Raw genomic sequence first — 27,189 nt, 5'->3', positions numbered from 1 at the left:
CCTCTTAAATTCTAGTTTAACGCATGAACTTTTAAAATAAATATTTGTTTAGAAGACATTCTCTCATATGCAAAATTACTCTTATAGTTAAAATATGCCATGTTTTATTTAACATTAATGCTAAGAATATTATTCTCATGTACCATAGACTTAAGAAATCCAGCTTTGTGCATCTAGATGTCATACAGAAAGAAAGCTGTTGTGCTCATTTTAGAATGTTAGAAGGCTTTACTTAGATGAAAAATAAATATATAAAATGTTCAAAAAAATTACTATAGTATTTCTAGTGAAAAATGATAAGAATTTTGCTATAGAGATTGGACACGAGTTGCTGAAAAGGATTATTTTCCTGGCCCTGGCTTTTGTTCTTACTGACCTTCAGTCCTTGCTAAGACTTGACAACACTATCTTTGTAACCAATGTAAAACACTCACTTGGAAGTAGTAGAGTATTATATGCCTTCTATTTTACTAATTAGGGCATTGATTATATTTTTAAAAGCCTTCTAGTTTCAGCTTTAAGCTAAGGATTTGTGACTATGAGTAGAAATACTGTTAAAATTTTGTTAGGCAACAGTGACATAAATAAAAATAAAATCAACAGTCACCAGAAAGAGGGCCCACAACTGGTTTGGGGACCAGGTAGGTCCTTAACACTCCCATAGGGCTCATAATGGAGTAATTTACCTCCTCTTGGGGTAGATTATTCTTTGTAAAGTGAGAGTGCTAGCTTTTATCCTTAAAAGTTTAGAAGTTTATTACTTAAAAAATATTCTTGTGTAATTATGTGGCTGCACCGCAGTCTTAGTTGTGATGCATGGGATCTTCATCTGTTTTCAGCTGTGGAGTGCAGGATCTCTAGCTGGGCTGTGGGATTTAGTTCCCTGAGGAGGGATTGCACCTGGGTCCCCTGCTTTGGGAGCTCAGAGTCTTAGCCTCCGGACCACCAGGGAAGTCCTTTTTTTTAAATAAATTAATTTTTATTGGAGTATAGTTGGTTTGAAGGCTTCCCAGGTGGCTCAGTGGTAAAGAATTTTTTGAGCCAAGCATATGTGCCCTATATAAAATATTTGGAATAGATATATACAATAGTCCATGGAAAAGTTCTGCAGTGATTGATTTCCCAGCTAAATGAGAAAAATAAGGACAAGGTAATGAGTTTTTTTCTAAATCTGTTTGCATTTATTTTCCTTTAAGTTGTGATTTGTGTTATTTATACTATTTGTAAAAGTAATGTTGGCAAGAGTAAATGGAGGTTTTTCCCTCATTGTTGTTGCTTGTTTTCTTAGTTGAAATAAAAGTTTGTATGGCTATGGCCATACCTCTGGGCCATTTAACCTCAGACTCAGTTTCCGTTTTTAACAAAAAGGGAATTGTAATACCCACTGCAAGAACTGCTGTAAGAAGTAAGTAATTAGATAATGTGTAAAGCAGTATTTAAAAAAAATTGTATAGCAGTATATCAAGATAAGGTATTATAATAGATGCAATTTTAGTATTAATTTTAAAACATGCATTTTGCCTTGTAGGTCAGTATAGTCTAAACAATATTCCTGATCAGCCAAAGGATGAGAACATCATGGGACTTCTCCAAAATACTGAGACTGTTTCATCTATTCAGGATGAAAGCAAATCTGTTTTAAATAAAAATCAGGTGACATCTAATCAGTGTGAGCAGAAAATTTCCACGTATGTAACTCATCTGTTACTGTGGGGTCATCTTGGGAATATGATTTTACTTTTCCTTGATTTGTATGTGAAATATTTATTCTGAAGACTAGAGCTATTTAATGTTTTATTACTTAATATTTATGGAGTAAGTTTACGAACAAAGCTAGTGGAGGTGATGGAATTCCAGTTGAGCTATTTCAAATCCTGAAAGATGATGCTGTGAAAGTGCTGCACTCAACATGCCAGCAAATGTGGAAAACTCAGCAGTGGCCACAGGACTGGAAAAGGTCAGTTTTCATTCCAATCCCAAAGAAAGGCAATGCCAAGGAATGCTCAAAATTCTCCAAGCCAGGCTTCAGCAATATGTGAACCATGAACTTCCAGATGTTCAAGCTGGCTTTAGAAAAGGCAGAGGAACCAGAGATCAAATTGCCAATATCCGCTGGATCATGGAAAAAGCAAGAGAGTTCCAGAAAAACATCTATTTCTGCTTTATTGACTATGCCAAAGCCTTTGACTGTGTGGATCACAATAAACTGTGGAAAATTCTGAAAGAGATGGGAATACTAGACCACCTGACCTCCCTCTTGAGAAACCTATATGCAGGTCAGGAAGCAAGAGTTAGAACTGGACATGGAACAACAGGCTGGTTCCAAATAGGAAAAGGAGTACGTCAAGGCTGTATATTGTCACCCTGCTTATTTAACTTATATGAGAAACGCTGGGCTGGAAGAAGCACAAACTGGAATCAAGATTGCCAGGAGAAATATCAGTAACCTCTGATATGCAGATGACACCACCCTTATGGCAGAAAGTGAAGAGGAACTAAAAAGCCTCTTGATAAAAGTGAAAGAGGAGAGTGAAAAAGTTGGCTTAAAGCTCAACATTCAGAAAACGAAGATCGTGGCATCCGGTCCCATCACTTCATGGGAAATAGATGGGGAAACAGTGGAAACTGTGTCAGACTTTATTTTTCTGGGCTCCCAAATCACTGCAGATGGTGACTGCAGCCATGAAATTAAAAGACACTTACTCCTTGGAAGGAAAGTTATGACCAACCTAGATAGTATATTAAAAAGCAGAGACATTACTTTGCCAACAAAGGTCCGTCTAGGCAAGGCTATGGTTTTTCCAGTGGTCATGTATGGATGCAAGAGTTGGACTGTGAAGAAAGCTGAGCGCCAAAGACTTGATGCTTTTGAACTGTGGTATTGGAGGAGACTCTTGAGAGTCCCTTGGACTGCAAGGAGATCCAACCAGTCCATTCTAAAGGAGATCAGTCCTGGGTGTTCATTGGAAGGAATGATGCTGAAGCTGAAACTCCAATACTCATGCGAAGAGTTGACTCATTGGAAAAGACCCTGATGCTGGGAGGGATTGGGGGCAGGAGGAGAAGGGGACGACAGAGGATGAGATGGCTGGATGGCATCACCGACTCGATGGACATGAGTTTGAGTGAACTCTAGGAGTTGGTGATAAACAGGGAGGCCTGGTGTGCTGCGATTCATGGGGTCACAAGGAGTTGGACACGGCTGAGCGAATGAACTGAACTGAAGTTTATAGAAATGTATAATAAGGTTTTTGTTATTTTTTTATGTTTTGTCTTAGAGAGAATGTATGGAAACCAGCTGACATATTCAGTACTCTGGGAGAAAGAGAACGTGATAGAAGTTTGTTGGAAGCAAAAAAAGCCCAGTGGAGGAAAGAGCTTGGTAGGTAATTACTGCACCTTTTATTATATTAATAGTTTTGTTATCTAAGGAATATATATTGAGGATGAAATAGATCTTTCAGTATATTATCCAAAATCTTGTTTTATATCATCCACCATCTAGAGTAATTCTCTGCAAATGGCATAATAAACTTTATGATTTCACATTCCTTTCAACAGTCTTTTATTTTTTAGTGCTCTGTGGTGTTCATCCAAAGCCACAGATGAACATTAATATCAGTGTCATTCTGGAGCTCAAACAAAGGTTTCTAAACATTTCTCATTTCCTGAGAATCCATTTTCATATTTTTCCATTACAGAAATTTTATAGGTTGAAAATGGTTTTATTTAAAAATATTTCATTTCAAAAATTAAAACTTTCTAATCAACAATCATCAGTAGGATACCAATCAGTATATCCCCTGTAAAAACAAGCTTATTTCTCTTTTTCAGTCTGTGGATATCATAATAAAATAATTTATAATTTGTGTTAAGTTGGATTTTAAGGTAACTAAGACAATAACTAAGAAACTCTTGTTACTTCTTGGGCTAGACTTAGTGTCCAGGTATGAGAGCTTGAAAAATACTGCAGTAATAGTTGTACTTCTTAGGAATAGTTGTACTACTAAAAGCATAAAGATGGAATTCATTGTCCACTGAACTGGAAAGTTTCTAGTTAGTCATAGCCCTGCTGGGACAGGTGATCTACAAAAAGAGATAAACAGAAGAAACTGGGAGTGAATTTCTGTTGGAAGTCAAAGTAATAGAAGAGTGAAGGAATTAAATAAATGTATAGTAACTGTATCAGAAGGTTTGGAGATTGAATGTGTGTTTTTATCATAATTCAACTTTAAATATTTTGATACAAATTTGGACACATGATTTTATATATTTTACTTTTCAGCAGTTATGAATAATAATGCTTGACATTTTTAAAATACTTTGTATGAGGCCCTGTACTGAGAATAAGCACTATTATTAATCTCATTTTGCAAAGTGAAAAAGGGGGTTTAGAGGAGTAAACATCAGTTTTCCCACAGTCACACAGCAGGGAAATGGTTGACCTTCAGTTTGAACCCAGGTTTTTCTGACTTCAGTTCTAGCCTTTAAGAATCTTAGTAATAATTGAATGAACATTACCAAAGAATAGAAGCTCACATAATTAGCATAATATAAAATATGTTATTCTGAAAAATTCCTCCTTGTTTATAATCATAGTAAAACAAACATTTTACATTCATTTATGCCATACTTAAATTTGTTTCTGATTAAATGTTTTATTTTATAAATCTTAGAGTTCTCTCTGTCTTGTGAGTTAACCTCCTTCCTCAAAAACAGTTTTGAGTAGATCTTCTTAAACATTTGCACTCTTTAAGAAGGTCATGATTTGTTTACGTGATTTTTTTTTTACAGTTTTTACATATTTTTTAAAAAAGGACATTATTTACAGATGAACAGGTTGCTTTAAAGAAGAAAGAAAAAGAAGCTTCTGAAAAATGGAATAATCCATGGAAAAAATCTGAAAGTGATAAAATAGAATGGGAAAAACTTCAAATTGTGGACCTGTCTAAGGTAAGAGCATCAAAATCAGGCATTTATGGAATGTAAGATACCTTAACTGCAGTTTTTTAGTGCTAAGCCTTGTTTATATCATAAAGCTTATTTTTGAAGCTTATTCATTTTTTAAAAAACTCACGCTACATTTGATGTTTTAAAATGTTATTTTGAATTTAAGTATGACCTCAACTACTCTGTATCCTATAAATAATCTTACTATATACTATAATATAAACCTACTATATTGTAGGTGAGTATAGAGGTTCCTGGCACCTCCTTGAGGCTCCTCTAAGAGATCTCCATGATGTTTTCAGTTCAGCTGAGTCATGTCCGACTTTTTGCGACCCCATGGACTGCAGCGAGCCAGACTTCCCTGTCCCATCACCAGCTCCTGGAGCTTACTCAAACTCATGTCTATCGAGTCAGTGATGCCATTCAACCATCTCATCCTCTGTCATCCCCTTCTCCTCCCGCCTTCAACCTTTCCCAACATCAGGGTCTTTTCCAGTGAGTCAGTTCTTCGCATTAGAGGGCCAAAGTATTGGAGTTCCAGCTTCAGCATCAGTCCTTCCAAAGAAATCCCAGGGCTGATCTCTTTCAGAATGGACCGGTTGGATCTCCTTGCAGTCCAAGGGACTCTCAAGAGTCTTCTCCAACACCACAGTTCAAAAGCATCACTTCTTTGGCGCTCAGCTTTCTTTATAGTCCAACTCTCACATCCATACATGACTACTAGAAAAATCATAGCTTTGACTAGACGGACTTTTGTTGGCCATGATGTTTTACATGACCACAAAATTCTACCACTGACCATGTGGTATCCATTACAAGGTTATCAAGTCAAACATAAGTGATTGCTGATCAAACAGAAGTATATACTGTGTGTCCCTCAGGGAGTACTTCAGGGACTTTAAATTCAGTATGTGTTTAATATTAGACAAAAAAGTACCCTTGTTTTTCTATTTATTTTTAGACTTCTGCCTGCTCTTCTAGCATTCTGTCACAGTCTCCCAGTCAGGTAATGGTGATCCATGCTGATGGGCCCTCACTGCCTCGAGCTAGTCAGACCTCACAGGTAAGTTCTAAGTGTCATTATTGTAAATACATAAACCCTTTCACATCGATTGCTGTATAATGTATTTCCTTGAAGAAGTGAATCTCAGTACTCTTTTTTAAAAAATTATCTGTTAACTTTACTGAGTACAGTATGCTCCTTAAATTTTTTTAAAAAGTTATCAACTATTCTTTTTTTCCTTCCTAGTGAACAATTTACATTTAAGAAATGCATTCTGAGAATAAGGTAGTAAACTAAAAGTATCATTCTGGTGATAGAAATTTTCAATACTGGTAGATTTCTTACAGAATACATCTGTTTAGGTTGTTTGCATGGCAGCTTTTTTCTGCTTCATGTGGGACTGACTTCCCTACATAAAATGATTTTATAGGCTACTCAAATTATTAATATGAATTACATTTTTCTGTGTTCCCCAAAGCACTTTGACTAGCTGTTAAAAGGCAATCCATTGGTCTTGCTGGCAGTAATTTTGGAAAATTCTGTAGTTTTGAATGACAATTTTAAGTTTTACTACTAAAAACTACAAATAAAACTATTCATGAAGTTGTTGAGAATTAGTTGCAAGCTTGTTTACTTTTCAACATTAGGATTGAAAAGAACTTTAATGCTAAAAATATTAAGTACTTCTATTACTGAAATGTTGGTTGAAGTGTCAATGTGTTGCTTATTTTGCATGGTTTTTTAGGTCATCTATTATCCGGGAGTAATCCATACTATATTAATGCAAATAAAGAGTTAACCATTTGAGGTGATTTTGCATTTTTTTTTTAATGATAACGTTTGTCTTTTCTTTTGTAATCTAGAAAACCAGTAAAGTTATTTATACTGTGGAGTCAGAGATAGGGGTTGGGAGTGGGAGAAAGACTAGAAAGGAAAACATATACTAAATCTAGAACTGAACCACCGAAGATTAGGGTATGATTATGTTTGCGTATTTTTACTATTGAAATATAGTTTTTAATGTATTTTAGTATAAATGTGGTTAAGATAATGGAGAGGTACTACTGAGGGGACATGAACTAACTGGGTAACAAAAAGAAATCCCCCTTTAAATACTTGAAAGATGTTGGTCTCACAAATTGCAGCCATAGCCACAAGCATTTCTTTTATTTGAATGAATATTAAGTTAACATCTTCATGTAACTGAGAAATTCACTTTCAGGCAGAATCATCAAGGCCAGTTTAGTTAAAACAGGAGGTAATGCATATAAAGTGTGTAGGACAGTGACTGATGTAACAAGCGTTGAATGAAGGTTTGCTGAGGTTACAATTTACAAAGCACAGGACCATTCTGAGCCCTGAGGGTGTTAGAAGTTAGTCCTCCCACCATCTTCCTTTCTCCTCCTCTTGATTCTCAATCTTATTCCTCCTTTCCCAGTTGAATGGTCCTGTATTCTCTTTCCTGTATTGTTCAACTTAAACATTCTTTTACACTCTGCAACTTAAAATTTCTTTTTGTGTTTCTAAGAAATATTTCACTTACAGCCTCAGCCTTTTTGACAATACCTCACTTTCATGAAACCTTGGCTTTCTCTAATGACTATACCCCTCCCTGGGAAGCCTTTTATTAAGAAGAGTATATTTTTTCATACTCTCTAACATGGGATAGAAAGTGTGGTTATCATTCTGCTAGCTTCCTGTTGCTACCACCAGACTGTAGTTCTGCAGTTGGACAACAAATATTCTTCTAATTTTCACCCTTTTTTCGGTGGTAAAATATACATAACATAAAATTAATCATTTTGGGACTTCCCTAGCAGTCCAGCAGTTAATAAGACTCAGCATTTTCACTGCTGTGTGCCTGGGTTCTGTCTCTGGTTGGGGAACTAAAATCCTTCAAGACATGTGATTTGGCCAAAAAAATACAGTATTAATCATTTCTAACTATATACTATGCCAAAGCCTTTGACTATATGGATCACAATAAACTGTGGAAAATTCTGAAAGAGATGGGAATACCAGACCACCTGACCTGCCTCTTGAGAAACCTATATGCAGGTCAGGAAGCAACAGTTAGAACTGGACATGGAACAACAGACTGGTTCCAAATAGGAAAAGGAGTACATCAAGGCTGTATATTGTCACCCTGTTTATTTAACTTATATGCAGAGTACATCATGAGAAACGCTGGACTGGAAGAAGCACAAGCTGGAATCAAGATTGCCAGGAGAAATATCAATCACCTCAGATATGCAGATAACACCACCCTTATGGCAGAAAGTGAAGAGGAACTAAAAAGCCTCTCGATGAAAGTGAAAGTGGAGAGTGAAAAAGTTGGCTTAAAGCTCAACATTCAGAAAATGAAGATCATGGCATCCGGTCCCATCACTTCATGGGAAATAGATGGGGAAACAGTGGAAACTGTGTCAGACTTTTTCTGGGCTCCAAAATCACTGTAGATGGTGACTGCAGCCATGAAATTAAAAGACGCTTACTCCTTGGAAGGAAAGTTATGACCAACCTAGATAGTATATTCAAAAGCAGAGACATTACTTTGCCAACAAAGGCTCGTCTAGTCAAGGCTATGGTTTTTCCTGTGTCATGTATGGATGTGAGAGTTGGACTGTGAAGAAGGCTGAGCGCCGAAGAATTGACGCTTTTGAACTGTGGTGTTGGAGAAGACTCTTGAGAGTCCCTTGGACTGCAAGGAGATCAGCCTGGGATTTCTTTGGAAGGAATGATGCTAAAGCTGAAACTCCAGTACTTTGGCCACCTCATGCGAACAGTGGACTCATTGGAAAGGACCCTGATGCTGGGAGGGATTGGGGGCAGGAGGAGAATGGGATGACAGAGGATGAGATGGCTGGATGGCATCACTGACTCGATGGACGTGAGTCTGAGTGAACTCCGGGAGTTGGTGATGGACAGGGAGGCCTAGCGTGCTGCGATTCATGGGGTCACAAAGAGTCAGACATGACCGAGCGACTGAGCTGAACTGAACTGAAAGTAACTTTGAAGTTCAAAGTGCTCCACCGCCACCCCCCGCCCCCGCCCTGCCCCCCAAATGATTGTATGTAGCTCTTAGTTGTGCTGCTCTTCCTCTTGGAAGATCTGGTTCTTTCTAGCTCAGTGTCCTGAAACTACCCACCATGCAGAAGAATGCCTTTTATGCCTACTGATTAGACAAGATGAGTAGGTGAACAGAAGTGTCTAAAGTAAGAGGCTCCTGGTATCTGGACTTGGAATCATGCACTGACAACAAACAGGACTCCTTTGGCAAAGTCACCGCTGATTATTCTTTCCCAGACGTGCTTTAAGGAGAGAATTAAATGAAACAGCACTGGGTGTGTCTAGGTGACCATTTGGAAACTACTTTCAGTTCTGATATACCTGCCATTCATACAGCATTTATTATAGTAAGACTAACATTTTCTAACATAGAATGACTTGAAGGTGGCTAAAAATTTACTTTAGGAACTGTTTGTGAGGAAGTGTGTATTGAATACCTATGAAAATGAGTTTTCATTCAAGGCTGTCAGTTAAGAATAGGCTCAAAATAGGTGTTTTAAAAAGGAGTTTTTATGTAGGGGAAGGAAGGGAAATCTCAGGTCATTAATGTGAAGGAGAGAAATTGAAAAAGTGGATAAGCCTAGAAAAAGAAGTTTCTTTCCTTAGATATATGGAAGAATTAATGGAAGGGAGGTGCTAGATAATCATAACACATTTGTTACACAGTGTGTATTGTATTTTACATTTATCTGCCTTACTCAATCGGAGAAGGCAATGGCACCCCACTCCAGTACTCTTGCCTGGAAAATCCCATGGACGGAGGAGCCTGGTGGGCTGCAGTCCATGGCGTTGCGAAGAGTCAGACATGACTAAGCGACTTCACTTTCACTTTTCACTTTCATGCATTGGAGAAGGCAATGGCAACCCACTCCAGTGTTCTTGCCTGGAGAATCCCAGGGATGGGGGAGCCTGGTGGGCTGCAGTCCATGGCGTTGCGAAGAGTCAGACATGACTAAGCGACTTCACTTTCACTTTTCACTTTCATGCATTGGAGAAGGCAATGGCAACCCACTCCAGTGTTCTTGCCTGGAGAATCCCAGGGATGGGGGAGCCTGGTGGGCTGCCGTCTATGGGGTCGCACAGAGTCGGACACAACTGAAGCGACTCAGCAGCAGCCTTACTCAATTTCAACTAAAATGAGCTCAGTAATTGTGAGACTTGAGGACCTCTCTTTTGGTCTAGTGGTTAAGAATCTGCCTGCCAGTGCAGGAGACAGGGGTTTGATCCCTGGTCTGGGTAGATTTCACGTGCCGCAAAGCAGCTAAGCCTGTAGGCCATAATTACTGAAGCCTGTGTGCTCAGAGCCCATGCTCCGCAACAAGAGAAGCCACTGCAATGAGAAGCCTGTGTACCACAACGGAGAGTAGGCCGCACTTGCCATAACTAGAGAAAGCCTGCATGCAGCAGCAAAGACTCAGTGCAGCCATAACTATATAAAAAAAAAAAAAGACTGCATTTACCTACCACCTCTCCCATTCCCCAGGTTTATCTTTCATTCTTCTACCTGAATGCGCACTGGGGAAAAGTTGCAAACAAGAAAGTAATAAAGAGTTTTCTACTCAATTGAAGAAGTGAAATGACTTAATTAGTTGGGAAGCAAGTGAATGGTAATGGCTTTGTAAGACATCCTTGAGTAAGACATTGAAGACTGAATTAGAAGAACTGATGATTAAATCTTCTACAGGCTTGTAAATAGAAGACATATATATGAAACACTTAGTGAGGATTTTAAGAATTTTCAAAGGTATTTTGACTTGTGTCTTATTTTTGAATAATTTGAGACTTCACCAAAATTTGAAATCAGATCTAGTTACATCAGACTTAAGAAACAGATTATAGGATTCTGTGATGATTCATGCCATTTGCTGTGAATTTTTTTGTTTTGTTTTTGTTTTCTTGGCCACTTTGCTGTGCTTGTGGGATCTTAGTTCCCTGACCGGGGATTGAACCTGCTCCCTTGGCAATGAAAGCATGGAGTCCTAACCACTGGACCACCCTGTGAATTTTTTAAAGAGTTCAAAGGGTCCTTCCCCCAACCCCCAGTTTGATCTCTAAAATAACATTTCTAAAAATAGAATTGTTAAATCACTTACCTGAAGATAAAGCTCCTTTTGAGTAGTTTTTTTAGACTTAAATGGATGATTTTTTTCTGTTTAAAAATGTGTGGGAGCATCTGAGATACTAAGATTTTTCCTTTTTGTTTAAGTATTCCCTTTGATCAAGGCACTTGGTTGTAAACTTTGAGCTTTGCCATTATTTCTGATGAAACTATGGACAGAAAGTAATATTGTAAGGTATATCTCTATTACCTTATTCTGTCAAACTGTTTTTAAAGTTATGTCATGTAACAGAATGTTTCATTGCATAACTTGCCTTTCAAGACACTTTGAGTAGAATATATCCTTTTCTTATTTGTTAAAGCATAGTAAACTCTCCTAGGTTAGAACAACAGTAAACGTTTATGCTGCTGTTTTTTGTTTATGTTTTTTCATAAAATTCAGGGACTTATTCTGGACACAGTGTATTTTTCTTATTGAAGTATCATAGATCTTGATAGAGCTGTCACAGCAGAAATGGGGGGGAAAATACACTGAGAGACATGATTCAAAAGAGAAAGCAGCTGGCTCTGTTATATCCTCCTGACTCTTGGTCCAAAAGCAGTGTTTTTGTATTCTGAAGCCAGATGTAAACAGTAGTCATTTATTCAGAATATTAGTAATTTCCTTTCAAAGTAAATGAGACTATATTAGGCTAGAAATTTTAAAATCTGTAGTTGTTTTGGAGAATTTCCTATTTTCATTAGAAATTTAGAATTTTCATTAGAAAATTTCATTTCTTTACTGTTAGTTATATGCTTCTGCTAGTATGTGTTAAAAATATCATTCTGAAAAATTGACTTGTATTGCTTTTTAGTTGCTAAGTCATGTCCAACTCAGCAACTCCATGGACTGTAGCATACCAGATTCCTCTGTCCTCTACTATCTCTTGGAGTTTGCTCAAATTCATGTCCATTGAATTGGTGATAATAACTAACTATCTTAACCTCTGTTTCCCTCTTTTCTGTTTGCCTTCACTCTTTCCCAGCATCAGGATCTTTTGCAGTGCATCGGCTCTTGGCATCAGATGGCCAGAGTATTGGAACTTCAGCTTTAGCGATGGTTCTTCCAATGAATATTGAGGATTGATATCTTTTAAGATCAACTGGTTTGATCTCCTTGCAGACTCAGGGGTCTTCTTCAGCACAATAGGATAGCATCAGTTCTCTGGCGCTCAGCCTTCTTTATGGTCCACTTCTCACATCCGTACATGACTACTGGAAAAACCATAGCTTTGACTATATGGACCTTTTCAGCAAAGTGATGTCTCTGTGTTAATACACTCTCTAGGTTTTGTCATAACTTTTCTTCCAAGGAGTAAGCTTCTTTTTAATTTTATGGCTGTGGTCAATGTCTGCAGTGATTTTGGAGCCCAAGAAAATAAAATCTGCCACTGTTTCCACTTTTTCCCTATTTGCCACGAAGTGATAGAACTGGATGCCATAATGTTAGTTTTTTTAATGATGAGTTTCAAGCCAGTTTTTTCACTCACCTCTTTGACCCTCATCAAGAGGCTCTTTAGTTTCTCTTCACTTTCTGCCATTATTGTAGTATCATCTGCATATCTTTATTCCAGCTAGTGATTCATCCAGCCTGGCATTTTGCATGATGTATTCTGCCTAGAAGTTAAACAAGCAGGGTGACAGTACAGCCTTGACACACTCCTTTTCCGTGTTGGGCCGGTCTGTTGTCCATGTCTGGTTCTAACTCTTGTGTCTTGACCTGCATACAGGTTTCTCAGAATACAGGTAAGGTGGTCTGGTACTCCCATCTCTGATGATTTTCTATAGTTTGCTGTGATCCACACAAAAGCTTTAGTGTAGTTGATGAAACAGAAGTAGATATTTTTCTGGAATTCTCTTGCTTTCTCCATGATCCTGCAAATGTTGGCAATTTGATCTCTGGTTCCTCTGCTCTTCAAAACCCAGCTTGTACTTCTGGAATTTCTCTAGCTTGAAAGATTTTGAGCATAACCTTGCTAGTAGGTGAAATGAGCATAGTTGTACAGTAGTTTGAACATTCTTTGGCATTGCCTTTCTTTGGAATTGGAATCAAAGCTGACCTTTTCCAACCCTTTGACCACTACTGAGTTTTCCAAATTTGCCGACATACCAAGTAGAACACTATAACAGTATCATTTTCTAGGATTTACAGTAGCTCAGCTAGAATTCCATCACTTCCTTTAGCTTTGTTCATAGTAATGCTTCCTAAGGATCACTTGACTTTACATTGCAGAATGTCCTGTTCTAGGTGAGTGACCGTACCATCGTGGTTATCTGGGTCATTAAGACCTTTCTTGTATAGTTGCCACCTCTTCTTAATCTCTTCTCCTTCTTTTAGGTCCATACCATTTTTGTCCTTTATCATGCCCATCCTTGCACGAAATGTACCCTTGATATCGCCAACTTTCTTGAAGTTGTCTCTAGTCTTTCCCATTCCATTGTTTTCCTCCATTTCTTTTCCATTGTTCATTTTAGAAGGCCTTCTTATCACTCCTTCCTATTCTCTGGGACTCTGCATTCAGTTGGATATAATTTTCTCTTTCTCCTTGGCCTTTCACTTCTCTTTTTTCCTCAGGTATTTGTAAATCCTCCTCAAACAGGCACTTTGCCTTCTTGTGTTTCTTTTCCTTTGCGATGGTTTTGATTATTTCCTTCTGTACAGTGTTATGAACCTCCATCCACAGTTCTTCAGGCATTCTGTCTAACAGATCTAATCCCTTGAATCTATTCCTCACTTCCACTGTGTAATCATAAGGGATTTGATTTAGGTCATACCTGAATAGCATAGTGATTTTCCCTACTTTCTTCAATTTGAGCCTGAATTTTGCAAAGGAGCTAATGGAATGAGCCACAGTCAGCTCCGGGTCTTGTTTTTGCTGTCTATATAAAGCTTCTCTCTTCGGCTGCAAAGAACATAATCATTCTGATTTTAACTTGGTGATGTCCACGTGTAGAGTCTTCTCTTCTGTTGTTGAAAAAGGATGTTTGCTATGACCAGCGTGTTCCTTGACAAAATTCTATTAGCCTTTGCTGTGCTTTATTTTGTACTCCAAGGCCAAACTTGCCTTTATTCCAGGTATCTCTTCCTGCTTTTGCATTCCAGTCCCCTATGATGAAAAGGACATCTGTTTTTGGTATTAGTTCTAGAAGGTGTTAGAGGTCTTCATAGATTTGGTCAACTTTAGCTTCTTCAGCATCAGTGGTTGAGGCAGACTTGGATTACTATGATGTTGAATGATTTGCCTTGGAAACGAACTGAGATTATTCTGTTCTTTTTTTAATTTTAATAAACTTTATTTAATATTTGCTTAATTTTTCTCTGCATATATATATTGTTATTTTTTATTATTATTATTTTTAAAATTTTATTTTATTTTTAAACTTGACAATATTGTATTAGTTTTGCCAAATATTGAAATGAATCCGCCACAGGTAGACCCACGTTCCCCATCCTGAACCCTCCACCCTCCTCCCTCCCCTACCCTCCCTCTGGATCGTCCCAGTGCACCAGCCCCAAGCATCCAGTATCGTGCATCGAACCTGGACTGGCGACTCGTTTCATACATGATATTATACATGTTTCAATGCTCTTCTCCCAAATCTCCTCACCCTCTCCCTTTTGAGATTGCACCCAAGTACTGTCCCCCTGGTGGCTCAGATGGTAATGCATCTGCCTGCAATGCGGGATACCTGGGTTCAATCCCTGGATTGGGAAGATCCCCTGGAGAAGGAAACGGCAACCCACTCCAGTACTCTTGCCTGGGAAATTCCATGGACTGAGGAGCCTGGTAGACTACCGTCTGTGGGGTCACAAAGAGTCAGACATGACTGAGCCACTTCACTTCACTGCATTTCAGACTCTTGTTGACTATGAGGGCTCCTTGTATACTTGAGTTTTTTTGTTTAAAATTATTGCATCTCTTAGAAATAAATATATTACCACATTAAATCTACATAAATTCTTCGGAAAGATTTGTAAAAGATAAAGTGATTAGGAAAAGAAATGTAAACTTTTAATGGTATTGGTGACTGTTGTTTAGGAAGCAGTACTGCTGGAGCAGCCTTTCAGTGCTGTGAAACAAGAACAGCAGCGAAAATGGATTGAAGAGTTGAACAAGCAAATAGAAGATGACCGGCAAAAAAAAGCAGAGGAGAAAATTATATCCTCAATGGTAACTTATAAAGTTTCATGGGTACACAGGGGAAAAAAAATTAAACATCTTTAATCATAAACTTAAAAGTATCCTAAAACTGCATGACAAGACTGGAATATTTAAATTTTTCCACATTTGCTCTTGTGAACCTTTTTTGAATGAATTTAGTAAGTGCGATTTTGCTTAGTTTCTTGTAACTTGTTAGACATTTCCTAATTCTTTGAATTTTTCATATTCTCTAAGCTTAGCTGTCTCAACGTATGTGGAATCAATACAGAATGCGATTTTGTTAATTTTCATGATGCTTGTTTTGCTGTGTGGTGACTCTTAGAAATTGTGTTATTTGTCATGTGGGATTTTAAATGTAAGAAGAGTTATTAAAGTTCTTAGCAGTTCTTGTTTGTCTTGATTAGGCTGAGGAACGTGACAGATGGGCGATGCATTTTGATTCCTTAAAGAACTATCCTGGTTCTCAGTCTCGACTATCTTCTCAGTCAGTGCAAAAACAACCAGAGTACTTCTGTGTCTCTCCGGACACTCAGGAGCTGGCTGATATCAGCAGTCTTTATACACCTACAGTTGGAAGCCAGATTGAACCTTCAGAGGAGGAACATACAGTGAAACCTTTTAGAGATACGGCTGTGGCAAACATTCAGAAAACGAAGTAAGTTCATTCTTCAGTATTTATTGATGTTTAAGAAAGTCTGTGTGCTTTTTTTTAGGGCTGTTGTTTGTTTATATCTTAATTGTTTTCAGTTTCCTATTTTTATTTATAGTAGAAATGACTCGGTAGAGCTCCCTTGCCTTCCCACTTGCATCTCTTTCAGCTGTCCTATATTAATCTACTTCTTGCCTATCAAAAAAAAAAAAAAAGTAGAAATGATGTATTTCAAACAAAAATGAGTTAGTAGTTTGTTAAACCCACCTTTGTGGGTTTTAAGTAGCTAATATGTCTCTCTTGGCAGCTTTCTCCGTTCTATGACTGCTCTTTTGGACCCAGCTCAGATTGAGGAACGAGACAGGAGGCGACAAAAGCAGTTAGAACATCAGGTATTGCATTGTAACATGTTGTTCTTTGCCTTAATAGTTAGTAGTCGTGGCCTAGATACCTAAGTGAATGGAAATTAAAATTTTGCTATAAATTTATAGCACAAGCCTGTACAATCCTGTGATTACATCTAATTTCTACCCCAACTGGCGTTATGTTAGAATCATGCTCATTTGGAGAACTAGGTCGTATCACATGCTACAACCACCTGCCTTCCAAGAGAGAAGGTCTCTAATGTATAGGTTGTGTATCTGAAATGATACTGAATCTGTTTAAGTTAGTATTGAGTTGTTTTTTTGTTTTTCCCTCCAGTTCTTCTGAATTCTGTTCAGGGTGAGAATTAGGTCTTTGAAAGGGAAATATATATAAAGGATTGAGGTAAAATTATGATTAAGAAATCTAGCAGATAATATAAGAAAGGAAACTAAGATTAAAATTCTACCCTAATTTTAGTCTAATACTAAAGGGACTTGAATGTCTAATAATTCTTTAAAATGTCTACTGTGTGAAGATTTGGCTTAGTTCATGTAGCTAATAGTCAATTAAGTGAACAGACATTTATGGAGCATCTGCTCTTTTTACCAGGCACTATGTTAAACACTGAGATTCTTTCCTCAGTTGGTTTTCTCTTGGTTCTTCTAAGAGCCCTCCTGGGGTTAAAGAAAAGGCACGTAGAACTTGACAGGTGGGAGATGGGGAAAACCTGACATTCTAATTTAACTTGACATTCTAACTTAACTCATGTACATACTACCTTCTCTATATTTGATGAACGTTTTGAAACACCAGAAAAATGCTGTGTGAATTTTTTAAATTTATGACAGTGATTTATCTTACTGTTTATGAGTTAGAAAGCTATCACTGCTCAGGTAGAAGAGAAGCGCAAGAAAAAGCAGCTCGAAGAAGAGCAGAGAAAGAAGGAGGAACAAGAGGAGGAGCGTCGCCTAGCCCGGGAACGAGAAGAGATGCAGAAACAGTATGAAGAAGACATACTTAAGCAAAAACAAAAGGAAGTAGGTTATCTGTATCCTAACTGTGACATTTTAAAGTAAAAGTGGGTTTGTTTTTAAAGAAAAAATAAACAGAATATTTGCATGTATTTTGAAATAGTGAAGCTGTATACAGAAGCATTAAAGCTTTGTGTAAAGGTTTTGTAAGTAGGAAGAAAGCTGGAGCTGTTATTTTTTCAAAAGATTTTTTCACAGATGCTATTTTTTTTTCTCTGAGGAGAGGGGAGGTCAAGATGAGTTATTACAACATAAAACAAAAATTTTCCATATGCTTAATTTTGAAGTGTTTCCTAAGCAATGATTATTAATACATTTCTAGATATGTTAAGAGAAATGATTGGGCTTTCTGTCTGTATTCATTTGTGAACAGGAGCATTTACTTGCAGAATGACTGGCTGGGATTGATCATAGATTCTGTTGCTATGTTAGAGGATTCCTCTGTGCTAATTAAAGATCTGTTAAAAAGAGTAGAAGAACCTCTGTAGCAAGTGGTACAGACTGCATAGGTATGGTGATACCAAGCGCTGTGTTTGAGTGGACCTGACAAAGAGCAGATTATACAGTGACGTTCGATCGCCAAAGGTTCATGAAATTTACAGAAGAGACAACACAGCACTTGCCCTGGAGCTTGGAGGCAGCGTGGTGGCGTCGAGAGCTCGCCTTTACTTGCCAGTTCCCGCTTGCAACCTTTGCTTCAGAATTAGCTGATGAATGTACAAATGGTTTAGTTTCCGATTTGGATACATAGAATATTCTGAGCCAACTACATCTATGAAATAACTACGTACATGAAAAAAGAATGTCATTTGCTTGAATTATAAAAAATGACCATAAATCTTGAGTATTAGTTCTTAATTATCTAGTGGGTTGGCAAAAAAGTTTGTGATTTTTTTCTTTTTTTTTAAATTTTATTTTATTTTTAAACTTTACAATATTGTATTAGTTTTGCCAAATATCGAAATGAATCCGCCACAGGTATACCTGTGTTCCCCATCCTGAACCCTCCTCCCTCCTCCCTCCCCATACCCTCCCTCTGGGTCCTCCCAGTGCACCAGCCCCAAGCATCCAGTATCGTGCATCGAACCTGGACTGGCGACTCGTTTGATACATGATATTATACATGTTTCAGTGCCATTCTCCCAAATCTCCCCTCCCTCTCCCTCTCCCACAGAGTCCATAAGACTGATCTATACATCAGTGTCTCTTTTGCTGTCTCGGAAACTCAAAACTTTCTGGCCTCTCTAGTTTTCTTTTACCTTAATAAAATTATGTAGTTGACCATTGGTTTTAGAAGCTTTGGAAACTTTATTAGTATAATCTTGAGTGGGTGAAAGAGTTTTTGTGTTTGTGGTCTAATCAGCTGTAGAAAAAGATACTAAAATATGAGCTCCAAAAAGGAAGGAACTTTGTTCTGTTGGCTGCGCTACTCAGTTTCTTGAATAGTGCCTGGCATATAGTAGGAACTTAGAAAATTATTATTACTGAGAGAGAATAGTCACGTCTGTACATGTTTGATAATTGTACTTATAACTTTGTGCACTTCAACATTGATAGGAAATGATGACTCTGCAGACGAATAAGCTGTTCCAGACGATGCAGAGAGCGCAGGAGCTGGCACAGAGACTGAAACAAGAACAGAGAATCCGAGAATTGGCTCAAAAGGGACATGACACTTCTAGGTTGATTCAAAATCTAGGCAGTAAGCACAACTAGAATTTTATTTATATAGTATTTTTTTAAGATTGAGAATAATTGCCTCTTTTTAATACCTTTAAACACTTGTTAACTAAATACTTTTTAAGGAATTTCAGACTTTGAACTAATGTAATTTTATAATGCTTACTTGGGAAATTGCGTTAAGAGTAGAACTAAATAATGCTGAACTTTTCAGTATCTTTTCACATATATTTTCTTAACATTTCCCTCACAATAGGTAAAATGTATACTTTAGTACCCATTTGTACAGAGTTGTCCATTAAGTAATCTCCCTAAGTTCAGTAAGGGACAAAAATGCTGATAAAACTTTAGCCCTTCTAAATTTTTATTGCAGTGTTTACACTACTTGATTAAACTAAAAGTCTTATATGCATTTACTTGCTGCTGTATCATTTTATCAGAAAACTTACTTCTCTTGCCAGTTGATACAATACAAGTGGAATATAACGCCTCTACTAACAACACTGGAAACTCAAGACATGGCTTGGATAAAGTGAGTGGTAAAATGAATACATATATCAACTCTACAACCTCTCCCAGGAAGGACACTGGTGTGCAGACAGGTATTGGTTGATAAATTGTGATTTGGCTTAAAGTTTACTTAAAATCACAATTAAAATTTAGTTAAATTAATTTAAAGTTTAAAATTAAATTAAAGTTTAAAATTTAAAGGAATTTAAGGTTTTCAAGTAAGAGAAAATGAAGATATCTCTTGGTTTTTAATTTCACTATAGCACCTTTATTAAGATATAATTTACATAGCATTAAATTAACCCCTTTAAAGGATACAGTTCAGTGTTTTTTAAAGGATACAATTCAGTTTTTATATTCAGAGTTGTACAGCCATCACCATAGTTATTTTTTAGAACATTTTTACCACTCCAAAAAGAAACTCTGTACCCATCAACAGTCATTTTCCATTTCCTCCTTCCTCTCTCTTCCTGGGCAACCACCAGACTACTTTCTGTCTCTAGATTTGTCTATTCTGGACATTCCATATGATTGAAATCTTTTCTGTCTGGATTCTTTCACTTAGCATGTTTTAAGGTTCATCTCTATTGTAACATATGACAGTAAGGCTTCATCCTATTTATCACTGAACAGTTTTCCATTTTATGCATATACCACCATATTTTGTTTTTGTTCCTCCATTTAATTCCACTTTTTGGCTATTAGAAATAATGCTGCTGTGAGCATTACTGTACAAATTTTTACGTAGACATAGATTTTCAGTCTCTTGGGGGAGAAGAGTAGCATTGCAAAGTCGTGGAGTAACTGTATGTTTAAAGTTTTGAAGAACTACTAAACTGTCTTCCAAAGCAGCCATACCATTTTACATTCCCACCAGTGATGTATGAAGGTTCCAATTTCTTTATAGCCTCACTCATACTAATTCTCATGGTTGTAAAGTGCTCTCTCATCATGACTGCTGACATTAAGCATCTTTTCATGTGCTTCTTTTAAATTTTTACATAAGTAATTAAGTAATACCCATGTTGGGTGTCATTATCATAGGCTTACTGTGAATCCTTTCAGCCCTCCACCTATATGTACAGGAAATGTCTTTTTTAAAGTAATTAAAAAAAAAATAACTTCCAGTAACTTTTTATTTTAAAATGTAAAATTGAGATATAACTGATGCATAACATTAGTTTCAGGTATATACCGTGATGTTTATACTGTCAGTGGCACAGACTGGGGCTCCAAACAAGTGTAAAGCTCTTTTCTGGGAGATAGCAGCAGGCTGCAGTGAAGCAGAGGTGACTGTGAGATGGGTTGCTCTGAGAAACGCAGCAGGACTGGGTGTATGCAGACCTGAGGCCTGCCGCTAGACCTTTCTCATGGAAAGATGAGAGTATGTGTTTCAGCTTTGTTTGTCCGGTACTCTGTGGTTGGCAACCTGCCAGTAATTGTCTCTTCAACTGTTTTGGTCTCATGAGACCTGGAACACACGCCCCATTGGTTAGAGTCCTGTGGGACCTGCAAGCAGAAGCCCTTGGCCACTGGGACCAGGTGTTGTAGGGTGTCCCCTAGCGGCACCTGCAAAACTTGGGACACCATACAAGCCTATAAACTTCTGGGGAAACACTGCCTTGCTGGCGTAAGGCAGAGGAAAAATGCAAAGGTTACATCTAATGACCTCCATTCCCTGACAGCTTATCCATAGGCCCCTCGATGTGTGCCAAACTCAAGTCTTTCCTTCAGGCTAAACCTTTTGGAAAAGCAAGTAGGGATCTTTTTCAGAAAGACTGGTGGTTTGTTTTAGCCTGCTGCTTATGCAGTGTCCTTGGGGTTGATACTCTGTCAAGAGCTATTTCTCTGATTGTTACAGTTTCATGGGACCCAAGAATAAGGCCATGGGACCCTGGCCTCCAGAGCCAGTCTGTCAGGGGGCAGCCACTGGGCAACAGCTGCAGAAACCAGGGCACCAGGTGCTCGCAGAAGTTCCCTGCCGGGAGATACTGGCTCTCTGGCCTGGGGTAAAGGGAGAGGGTGAAGATGGCGGGCACCAGCTAGAATAAGGGGGAGGGAGAGTGCTAAGATGCCTCCCGCCACTCCCCTGGAAGCTCCGGAGTGTGACAGGGCAGGGGCAGCAAGGTGGAAATAACAGGCCTAGTGGTGGTGGTTCTTTTTTTAAAATAAAAGGTGATGCCCACTAGCCTCTTTCCACACCCCCACTGTGAGAGAGAGAATTCCAGCAAGCCCGTAGATGTGTTGTTACATGCCTACCCCTTGGGGCAACGCTTCAACTAATTTTTTTTTCAACCTAATTTTAAATGAGCTTCCTTCGTATCGGTGTGATTGGCTGCCTCTGCACTGGGCCCGGGAGTAGGTGACCCTTGAAGAGCTCTTTTTCCCTTCTGCTGTAGCTTTGAGTCGTTTTGGTTTTCATGTTAGATGTTTTGGGGCATTTATCTATTCTGTGCAGATCTTAAAAGTGGGGATGCTCAATGTGGGGTTCAAACCCTTCGCTCCTTGGAGGAAAGCTCCTGAGTCTTGAGTTCCCTCCCAATTGTGGGTTGTAGCACAGAGACAGGGTTTATAGCTCGATGGTGGCTCAGCCTCTCACACCTGCTTGGATAGTGGGGCTTTCTCACTTGCCCAGTATGTAGGGGTCGCCCAGCCAGTTTTTTAGGTTTTTTAAGAGGAACTTGTTCCATATGTATGTGTAGGTTGAGTGTGTCCATCAGAGGTGAGTTCAGTATCTTCATAGGTCACCACCTTGAACTAGAGCCCTTCACTCTTTAAACTAATTACCAGTAGACCCTGCTATCAGGTATTTGTGGTCTTGGTAACTTAAGACAAAAAACAATTTGCCTTGCCATTAAGTAGGGGATAATATTCCTCTGGAAATAGGAGTTGGCTGGTACTGTCTTACAGAAATCCATTCTCTACATAACACAATTTTCTGCCAGTTAACGAGATTACCCACATCCTATGACAGGAAAGTAGAAAGGAATTTGAAAAAGGAAGAGAGGGTTAAAGCAACCTGCTTAGTTATCTGAAATCATTCTGCTCATGAGCCCTTGGTATTTTTTTTATAGTTAGCTCTTAGTGTGAAATCTAGTTTGGTCCCTTCTCTATGTCCAGAGTAATAACAAAGTTATATAAATCCTACACATCAACTAAAGTCAAATTAAGTTTTTAAGACCGTGAAATTATGTATATCATCACTGGGTGACTCTGAGGGAATGTAATCCATCAGGGTCCTCAAATATCAGTAGAGTAATTAAAGATGACTTATTTAGAAAGGGATTATTTTCAAAGGAGTGGATGTGCGGGAATATAGCAGTAATGCTTCGGTGCCAGTAGCAACTGAGTATTATTGGAATCGAGAAGACAAGCGTTGGATAGAGGTAACTTTGAGGGGAACTGTGACCTTTGGGAAAGGTAGTCAGCCTGAGGTTAGCTCATAGGGACTGAGACAGTGGAATAAATACCCTGAATTGTCTTTTCCCTTCCTGTAATCTACATATGAACACTCTTGATAAAAACAGAAGCCCAAGGATCCAGAAAACCACTGATAAGGTTCTTACCCATCAGCCTGAGAGCAGGGGAGAGAAGGGTATAAATGGGTCTAAAATGGCAAACAATATCCAGTATGAGGATGTGGGCTGGGCAGCCTTACTAGTAGGGATTAGGCCTGGGGCAGCTCTAGCCTGGAATAACACATTTAGATTAATAGGTGGACTTTTTTTTTTTTTTTTTAATGGGCAATCCAGACCTCCTTTGCTTAGCTACTTGTGAATTTAAAATTTCAATCATATGTGGAAAAATAGCCTTTGTAATTTTGAGGCTACCAGCTGTTGTGACAGTAGAGCATATGTATAGTCATGAACATTATATAAGTTGTAAGGAAATTTCAGATGTCTTTTTTCCCAATGGTGAACTTTTCTTGTTTTCAAAATGGAAAAAAGTGAAAGGTTATATGCAATTCAGGGATAGTCTGCTGGCAGAGCATGATGGTACATGAAACATTAAAACAAATACATGAAATGCACTATCAGGAGCAATCAACATTTCCCTAAAAATTATAATCTTGCATTTCTAAGTGAAAACCAGGACAAATCTTTTTTGGAAGTTGGGTTTAAAAAGTGATCTCTATTATGTGATGGTAAGAATGAATCATCTAAGATTCTGATATGTGCTCCAAGTTGAATGACCCTTAAAGGCCTTATGCTGAATGAAATAAGCTGGAGTTGAGGGGAGGGGGCAGTTGTGCATGGAGGCACAAATACTGTATATTAATAGTTTCACTGGTATAAGCAATCTGGGGTTCATGAACAAATTCACGTATGGATAGTAGAGTGAGGTTGCTGGGGTTTGGGAAGGAGGTGGAATGGGGAGTTACTGCAGTGGGTGCAGGGTTTCTGCGGGAGGTGTTGATTGGTTCTGGAATTGTGTGGCCTCATGGGTGTGCTTGGTACCACTGAATTGTGCACTTAAAAAGGGTTTAATGAAAGATTTAGGAAAACTAGAACACTTGTGCCTTATTGGTGGGAATGTAAAATGGTTCAGCTGCTATGGCAAACTGTGACACTGCCTCAGAAGATTTAAAGTACAATTACTGTATGGTCCAGCAGTCCCACTTATGGGCGTATACCCAGAACAGCTACAAAAAGTGAGGTCTTGAATAGCTGTCCCCTGACAGATGAATGAATAAAAATGTGGTATATACACAATGGAATCCTTTGGGGTATGTGTCTACAGACTCACACACAATGGTGTATTACTCACACTTTAAAAAGGAGGAAATGCTGACATATGCTACAGCTTGGATGAACCTTGAGGACATTATGCTAACTGAAATAAGTCACAAAAAGACAAATACCTTAGATTCTACTTGTGTTTATAGTGGTCAGAATCATACAAGGTAGGATGGTGGTTGCCACCAGGTGGCAGGAAGGGGGAAGGAGTTGTTTAGTGGATATAGAGGTTTTTCTTTGTTGGAATATAATTGCTTTACAATGTTGCATTAGTCTCTGCTGTACAAGGTGAAAGGGCCATATGTATGTAGGTATCTCCTCCCTCTTGCGTCTTCTTCCCACCTCCCCCATCCCACCCCTCTAGGTCAATACGGAGCACTGAGCTGAACTCCCTGCTTTACAACAACTTTGGAATTTATTTTCAAAACAAAGTTTTTGAGGGAAATTTTAATACCTTTGAAAAGATGGTTAAGATGGGTAAGTTTTGCATTATGTATATTTTACCACAATTTTAAGAAAAATTAATCACCTGAAACTTTTTTTTAGATGACTTAAATATAGGAGTATTTACCAATACAGAATCACGCTGTGGATCGGTGTCAGAGAGGGAAATTATAAATTGTTCATCCCCTGAGATTGCTGCAGAATTTAATGAACAGTTTAACACTAAGAATAACAAGCAAGAACTAGTAAGTCAGATTAAAGGAGCCAACTTAGAAAAAGAAAACAGTTGGTATAATGACCAGTGTAATCAGATCACAAGAAGAGAGAAGCAAACAAAACATATGAAGAAGTGTCCTAAAAGGCCTGACTGGAACATAAATAAGCCACTCAGAAGGTATATTCCCGCGTCAGAAAAGTACCCTAAACAACTTCAAAAGCTGAGAGAAGAAAAAAAGGTAAGAAGGCAGATGGAACTGCTTCATTTGATTGAAAGAAGTAATCCTGGACAAATCTCTCAAAATAGAGGCACTTCACCAGAAGTTCTTCTTTCATCTCATCAAGAAACTGATCCAAGTTTCAGGCGACAGCTAATCAGAAAGGTAAAGCTGTTCTAAAAAATATTTTTTAAAATGCATCAAAGTTTGTAGAATGAGACTACAGTTCCTCACATGCATGTTTTGACAAGAAATTTGCTTTATTTTATACCAGGGGTCAGCAAACTATGGCCCACGAGCAAAACACTGTATGTGCAGAAGCAGGCTGCAAATGTAGTAACTGCCGCCTGCTATTGCACATGCAGTATTTTAGGAACACATCCATGCTCATTCTTGTGTCTGTGGCTAACTTCACGCCGCAAGAAAAGTTTTATCAGAGTAATTCCAACAGACACCACGTGGCTTACAAAGCTGAGTCTACTATCCTTTACAGAAAAAATTTACACTTAAACCCTGTATAGATTTCTGTATTCAAATACCCATTCAAAACTCGTTTATAGTCTGTACATAGCTTCCCTGGTGGCTCAGTGGTAAAGAATCCACCTGCCAATGCAGGAGACCTGGGTTCAATCCCTGGGGTGGAAGATCCCCTGGAGAAGGAAATGGCAACCTACTCCAGTATTCTTGCCTGGAGAATCCCATGGACAGAGGAGCCTAAGTCCAGGAGGTTGCAAAAGAAATCGGACACAATTTAAAGACTAAAACAACCAGTGACAATGAATATTTGAACCAACACTCATTGAGAGAAATATAACCCATATATCCAGAGGATAATGGGCAAGGTCAGGAATGACTGGTTTGGTTTCTCTGGAGAAATACCTAGCCTATTATTACCTAGTATCTGTTGCTCAAATCATTGAGAAACATTGTAACAAGTAAACCACTACAGTTATTTGTGGGGATATATGGAAATGCTGTTATTTACTCCTTTCTACATTTGTATATCCATCATATAGGAAGAAGAACCTCTGAGAACTAATTGTTTTAGCAGGGAAAGGTATGTTATGGTTTTCATTGCTACTTAGCGCTTTTTATGTGATATAACGGTCAGCCTAAGCAGGAATGTGACATTTTCTATTAGCTCCAGATTTAAAGTGTTGATTTTCCAGATGTCAACAGTGGAATAGACATTCTCCTTGGATTGAGAGGAGAGGGAAATGACTGGTTAGCAATAGAAAATAACCAATGGTAAATTTAGAATCATTAGATTTTTATTCTCTGCTTTTGGGTATGAACCATCTGGTTTAGAGTTGTCTCTGAATGTGGCTCTAATAGCAAGTTTACTTCAGGTGGCATAAGTTGTTAAATTTAAGTTTTCTCCCTGTTCTAAAGTGTGTCTGTATATGTATATCCTCAGGAAGTGGTAATAACTCCCAAATTAATCCCATTTTATTGGCTTATTTTAGGAAAAATTATCATAAAACTCAAGCCTTTTACACACAGTGTTCCCTAAGATGTTATAAGTACATTTAGAATAAACTGAAAAGTGACTGAAGAATAGAAAATGCTTAATCTAAAATAAAAGACACAATAGTTGATTAATGCTTTAAGTCCTTTATTGTGTTTTGGGAAAATACAGGTCTCAGTCGCCACCATTTCCGGCAGTGAAAAGCAGAACGCAACAAACTCAGACACTAAAAAATAGTAATTATGAAAGAGAGAATCTGATATCGGGACATAGTCAAACAGAATTATCACCTGGGATTTCTGATCCATTTCATTTTATTCCGTATGTCCGAACCAAGGAGGTCTATTACCTGGATCCAGATGCACCATTGTCTAGGCCTGTAACTCAGAATCCTCAGTACCAAAATGCACATGGTAAGTAAATGTATCCCCACCCTAAATTCAAAATCCAAATTAGTATTTGAGTAATACTAATAAGTTTTACCCCAGGAGGGGTAGGATTTCACTCTTTTGGAGTCAACTGTAAAATTTTGTATTGAATATGTATTACTTAAATTGGTGCTTTCCTAGGATATAAATTAATGAATCC

At 38.1% G+C, this 27,189-nt stretch overlaps 1 protein-coding gene across 7 annotated transcripts in view; it reads left to right on the top strand.

The window, feature by feature from the left end:
• The window catches only part of CCDC66 (coiled-coil domain containing 66), a 42,386-nt gene that overhangs the window by 10,801 nt on the left and 4,396 nt on the right, over positions 1–27,189 (top strand). For 3 of the 7 annotated variants that reach the window (XM_070776460.1, XM_070776462.1, XM_070776463.1), the window contains exons 5-17: positions 1,529–1,688; positions 3,279–3,382; positions 4,832–4,953; positions 5,912–6,013; positions 15,161–15,292; positions 15,688–15,938; positions 16,240–16,324; positions 17,174–17,335; positions 18,887–19,031; positions 19,471–19,611; positions 24,802–25,298; positions 26,150–26,190; positions 26,773–27,014. In XM_070776460.1, the coding sequence (XP_070632561.1) occupies positions 1,529–1,688; positions 3,279–3,382; positions 4,832–4,953; positions 5,912–6,013; positions 15,161–15,292; positions 15,688–15,938; positions 16,240–16,324; positions 17,174–17,335; positions 18,887–19,031; positions 19,471–19,611; positions 24,802–25,298; positions 26,150–26,190; positions 26,773–27,014 (2,184 nt within the window). Of the gene's footprint in view, positions 1–1,528; positions 1,689–3,278; positions 3,387–4,831; positions 4,954–5,911; positions 6,014–15,160; positions 15,293–15,687; positions 15,939–16,239; positions 16,325–17,173; positions 17,336–18,886; positions 19,032–19,470; positions 19,612–24,801; positions 25,299–26,149; positions 26,191–26,772; positions 27,015–27,189 lie in introns of those variants that run through there. The other 4 variants (XR_011563005.1, XM_070776464.1, XM_070776461.1 and 1 more) reach the window with 3 other exon arrangements.

This window comes from Bos indicus, chromosome 22 (assembly GCF_029378745.1).
Source record: "Bos indicus isolate NIAB-ARS_2022 breed Sahiwal x Tharparkar chromosome 22, NIAB-ARS_B.indTharparkar_mat_pri_1.0, whole genome shotgun sequence".
NCBI classification, from domain to species: domain Eukaryota; kingdom Metazoa; phylum Chordata; class Mammalia; order Artiodactyla; family Bovidae; genus Bos; species Bos indicus.
Note: the sequence above shows the minus strand (reverse complement) of the source record. Positions and strands in the feature narration are given on the sequence as shown.